Source organism: Phaseolus vulgaris, chromosome 9 (assembly GCF_000499845.2).
Source record: "Phaseolus vulgaris cultivar G19833 chromosome 9, P. vulgaris v2.0, whole genome shotgun sequence".
Lineage (NCBI taxonomy): Eukaryota > Viridiplantae > Streptophyta > Magnoliopsida > Fabales > Fabaceae > Phaseolus > Phaseolus vulgaris.
The window spans coordinates 26,807,687-26,812,684 of record NC_023751.2 but is presented as its reverse complement, the minus strand read 5'-3'; the positions used below and the strand labels follow the sequence as shown (position 1 = coordinate 26,812,684).

At 26.7% G+C, this 4,998-nt stretch overlaps 1 protein-coding gene across 3 annotated transcripts; it reads right to left on the bottom strand.

The window, feature by feature from the left end:
* Positions 1-39: 39 nt before the first annotated feature.
* On the bottom strand, positions 40-3,933 carry LOC137822622 (carbonic anhydrase 2-like). 3 transcript variants are annotated; one of them, XM_068627535.1, is made up of 9 exons: positions 3,851-3,933; positions 3,115-3,204; positions 1,791-1,922; positions 1,630-1,678; positions 1,432-1,548; positions 1,028-1,081; positions 830-915; positions 532-637; positions 40-442 (listed from the first exon to the last, which is right to left on the bottom strand). In XM_068627535.1, the coding sequence occupies exons 2-9, from the start codon at positions 3,165-3,167 to the stop codon at positions 260-262; spliced, it is 780 nt and encodes a 259-aa protein (XP_068483636.1). In that variant the 5' UTR covers positions 3,168-3,204; positions 3,851-3,933; the 3' UTR covers positions 40-259. The 3 variants fall into 3 exon arrangements, with proteins under 3 accessions (XP_068483636.1, XP_068483638.1, XP_068483637.1); XM_068627537.1 differs by having other exon boundaries at positions 3,115-3,198; positions 3,851-3,931; XM_068627536.1 differs by having other exon boundaries at positions 3,115-3,178; positions 3,851-3,931.
* Positions 3,934-4,998: the final 1,065 nt, after the last annotated feature.

Below are 4,998 nucleotides of genomic sequence, written 5' to 3'. Positions count from 1 at the left end.
AATTATACATGCTCTGTTTGTCAATAATATATATCTATGAAAGACTACAACTCTCATCATAATTTATTATGGCATTTGAATTAAACACGTACAGAAATGCATGAAATTCAGTAATTATTCTTGAAGTACATTACTTTTGAAGTCTCAAAAGTAGATGCTATTTATTTAGAACTTAAAAGTAGACATAGACATGGAACAAGAGCATAACTCATATGAGAAACTTAGTAAGCTGGTTGAGGTGCGAAGTTGGAGTGATCCATCAATGATGGATTGAGAGAGGGATGGTAATGGGTTGAGTGATGTGAGACTCGTGCTTCCAAACCTTGAACTCTCCCTTCACAAAATCATAGTAACCCCCCAAGAGTCCTATGCTCTTGTTCCTTATTCCTCTTTCAACATATGGATATGTCCTCAGGTTCACTAATGAGTTATTCACTGACTCCTGTATCACAACATACCAAAATGGTTATCACTCACTATTTAATGTTAAAAGCATGGTAGTTGAATCAAAATTGAACTACACAACAAAACCTTTTCACAGAATTTGCATTGTTCCTTGAAATCATAGCCTTCATATTCTTTCAGAACATCTACTTTAGCTGGCAAACCAATTTTCACCCAATCATCTATGAAGTCACTGCACATTTCAATTTAACAATATAAAAAAGGGTTCAAGCAAGGCTAATCGGAGATTTGTTCCATCCTAAACATTCTATATACTTTTACTTTTATATACTTTTAGCATAGAAAAGGAATTAATATGTGATTACTGACAACCTTAAAATTGAAGGTTTCTATATATTCTTATATGTAGAAAATGAATTCTTACAAGGGGACAGAACCATCCTCTGGATGACTCATAAGCCTTTGGATTCCACCGCAGCGACTGTGGCCAATAACCAAAATGTTTGGTACCTGTAAATATATATATAATGTTAATATTCCTCTATGTGTTAATTAAAGAAATGAAATTAAAGTAATTGGTTCTAGAGAAAACTTTTGCAACTTTTAATAAACCAATCATCACCTTAAGAGCCGTGATAGCATACTCAATGGCTGCACCTACTCCACTGTACCTTAGCTGTTGAATGGACATGACAGTGAGAAATTTAACCTCTTCTGTTTAATTCTATGAATTGACGGAGAAAGAATTTAAATAGTATAATTTAAACTTAAAGTAAAATAGTATGAAACTTGAAGTCTTGTTAATCAAGTGCGTTGAACCCACATGAATTTGGACTGAAGAAAATACTTGAAAAACAAGTGTTAGAATGTAAAGTTAATAATATACACAATTCATGATGAAAGCGGATAAAAGTTTCTTTCTTTTACATCCAAAAGTTTTGCATTTTAACTAAAGAAACAACTTCCAGAATGAACACTATCTGTTATTTTAGGGTTCTATAAGTTGAGAATATGAGAGAAATGGACCTGATTAAATGGAGGGACCATGTTGGCAATGTTGCGGACCATGAAAGCTTCTCCAGGTTGGAAGTGGAGAATGGTTGAAGGACTCACTCGAGAGTCAGAGCAAGCAAACACCAGATACTACACCATATTCAAAACATATCAAAATTAGAAGATCCAAAGTGGAGAAAAATGGTGATAGAACTTGTAAGCATTCATCACCTGAGGGCTCTGGCCATTGGCAAGTTGCCCATACAGATCTGGCTTCTTGCTGCAAGATATGAATAAAAAAAAAAGAAACATGAAAATTTGTTTCATAAATCTGCTGCTTAAATTATTCTTTTACATGAACACAATAATGAAGAGTTAAATTGGAAGTTAACTCGAAATTGTTGATCTTGAAGTAAGTGAATCCAAGTATGATTCTTTGCACAGCAGGGTCATGAAGTTTTTGCAACTCAGATATAACTTCTTCAACTTTTTCTGCTGCCACTGCATTAAGCTCCTCCTTTTCCCTGTAACCACTAAGCTACATTATTATACAAGCATTACTATAGTACATTCTAATTTTTAACTTAAGTTTTACACTTTTTTTTTTATTTTTAGTCATTTTAATTTGTTTTGCTTTTCGACAAATATTCTCTGTGTACAAAATCAATCATGTTTGAAATGCAGTTGTCACTGAATTTCAATATAATTTTAATTTTGAAGCACTGATATCTTTGGTTAGACTCAACTCTTACTGATATTTTAATTAAGGTATATTCACATTTGACATTTTTTTTTTCAATTTTTAAACTAAATAGTTAATTTTATTTTTAAAATTAAACAAAGTTAATACTTTAGTTAATTTTCTTTTACCTAAAACCACTAAGTTTTACCTTTTTTATTAAAAAATCCTTCCAAATTAAACAGTTTTAAACCTTCCTCTCCTCAAAACTCATTAATCGATCAAAACATTAAATCTTATATGAAATAAAAAAAAACTCAACTTTTATCCTCTTTTGACCTTCATCTCACATCTTGCAAATTCATAATTTTTTTATCAATTGTTTTCTATTTTTAAACTTCTGAAAAAAAATTCATATAACTTTAGTAGAAACTCCTAAACATTTGGTAAAAATGATATTTTAAAGGTTTTAAATAATAAAAAATTTACAGAGACACTAAATTTGGACCAATTTTAAAATGAAGAGACTTAAATAACTTGAAATTTATAGAAAATAAGCACGTGATACAAATGAAGAGATAAAAACTACAATTAAGCATATATTTTTAAATGAAAAAAAAATTATATACACCCCAACAAGAAAATCATGAAATAAAAACCATTTTTAGAGATAAAAAATAATTAGTTGTTATAAATTTAGATTAGATTCTAAATTATGAGTAGATTCTTACCAATTATTATTTAGATTCTAAATTTGGTAGTAAAAAAGTTATTGCTAATGAGATACCAATTTAGAAATCATTTAACATTAATAGAAAAATATAAAAATAAAATAAAAGATGTACTCTCTAAAATGGTATTTAATTTAATTACTATAACAACTAATTATTATTTAAAATACTATTCAAGTTAGTTTTATTTAACATACTATTCAAGTTAGTTTATTATGCATAATTAAACTAGTTTAAGGGTAAGACAACAGTGTAATAAGGGAAAGTAATTTTCATGTGATTGAAGTTTAGAAGTAATTAATTAACCTGAGCATCTTCTTCAGCTCTTCAATGGCCACTTCAGATGACTGTTTTGCCATAGTTATCTCTTCTGATTTGCAAATTCCAAAACTATAACTAATTACAAGGCCATTAACAAACCATTTCATTATTTAATGGATTTCTCCAGGCCTAATTATTGTTCAACTTAATGTAAAACATTTTTCAACACAATGGTTTACAAGAACCATAACATATTTAAACTTTTTATTTTATTTTTCTGAGTTTTACTTACCATTTTATCATTTTTATATTTATTCAAATAGCAGAATCTCATACAAGTCATATGTATTAATATTTTATTTTGTTATTGATGCTTTCAAGACAAAAAAATAATTGTCTTTTTTGATATTAGAGGTTTAATAATTTTATAGCATATCAACACACTTCATATAGAAATTTTTTATAATACTCATCTTAAATTTATAATCTTAGTGAGTTGCTCTCCAGCCCTTTTAACTTTAAAAAAAGTTATTGTATAAAAAAAATATTATTTCCTAATAAAAACACAAATTTCCAAGTAAACACACAAAAAAATCTACATAAAGTTTATTTGAAACATAATTAAGTAAAAATAAAAAGTACGCGCTTCTTGGAATTATTTATTATTAAAACAAAATTGATAATGCATTTCTTAAAATGATGTTACTACAAAAATTAATGCTAAAACCAAAGAAAAAAAAGGAAAATAGACTCATGTAGAATTAGGGTTGAGATAGTATACCCTAGGAAACTAGCAATACTTTTGCACTATGCTTCAGAGATTTTCTGAGAAAAGAAATGAAAGTAATAAAATTTTGTTTGTGCTTTTGACAGCACCAGGGTCTCCTATTTATAGCTGACAATAAATATGGTGAGGGTTTTCTTACGTTTTTTTTTTATTAATTTTTCTAACAATTCCCTTTATTTTATTCAAATGATTTTTTCTCTGTCTCTAATGATTTGACATTTCAAGTGGAATATGAAATGTATAAAAAAAAAAAGTTTTGAAATAATATATAGCATTCAGAAAACGATTTTCACGTACACCGTCCATGGAATAATTCTACCCTATCATAATAAAATATGACTTTAATAGTTACGTTTGAGACCATCATGATATGGACATTTTTTTAACCCCTTTTTCATAAAAAGTTAGCAAAAAAAATATTTATTTACGAATGAAAATAGAAGTTTTAAAAAATTATGATTTTTTTTATAAATTAGTATACACAAAAATTAATTTTAATTTGTAAATAAGTCTCTTTTTCATACTTTTTTACTAAATATACCTTAATTTTTTTTTATGTTAAAAAGTTATCCTATTTTAGTAAAATTTAAGTTCTAAATTTATACTTGAAATGTTATTGAAATACATTAAAGATAGTCATATTATTTATTAAAAACTAATTATCAATAAAAACTCGTAGATATATTGATCCCAAAAATATAGTCATGAGATAAAAATTATTTAAAAATGACATATTTTTGTGTTTTAACCTTAATTATTTATATAAAATTACCAATGTCATATCCTATAAAATCTAACAAAATACCTTATCTAAATCTCTAACCTATATTATTACACATTATAATCTATATTATTACATATTAAATTAATCTAAAACATATTATAACTTGTTAATGAAAAGTTTAATATCCTATGATTTTGACGAAGTGTTGAAAACACTACAAGAAAATCATTGAATAGAAACTAATTTTAGATACCGAAAATAATTAGTTGCTATAATGACTAAAAAAAATTTGGTTTCTAAATTAATTTTTATTATTGTTAAATAGTTTCTAAATTGGTATTTAATTAGTTATCAAGGTTTTGGCTACCAAATTTAAAATCTAAATAATTGGTAGTTGTTGAAATTCTTGAGTGATAGT

Bases quoted from the DNA above. Each gene is read 5' to 3' on its own strand.
- LOC137822622 (XM_068627535.1), bottom strand. From the start codon at position 3,167: ATGGCAAAACAGTCATCTGAAGTGGCCATTGAAGAGCTGAAGAAGATG. The intron at 1,549-1,629 runs GTGATGAATGCT...AATATGGTGTAG, and splicing joins CCAATGGCCAGAGCCCTCAG to TATCTGGTGTTTGCTTGCTC. The intron at 443-531 runs GTTTTGTTGTGT...GTTGTGATACAG, and splicing joins AATGCAAATTCTGTGAAAAG to GAGTCAGTGAATAACTCATT.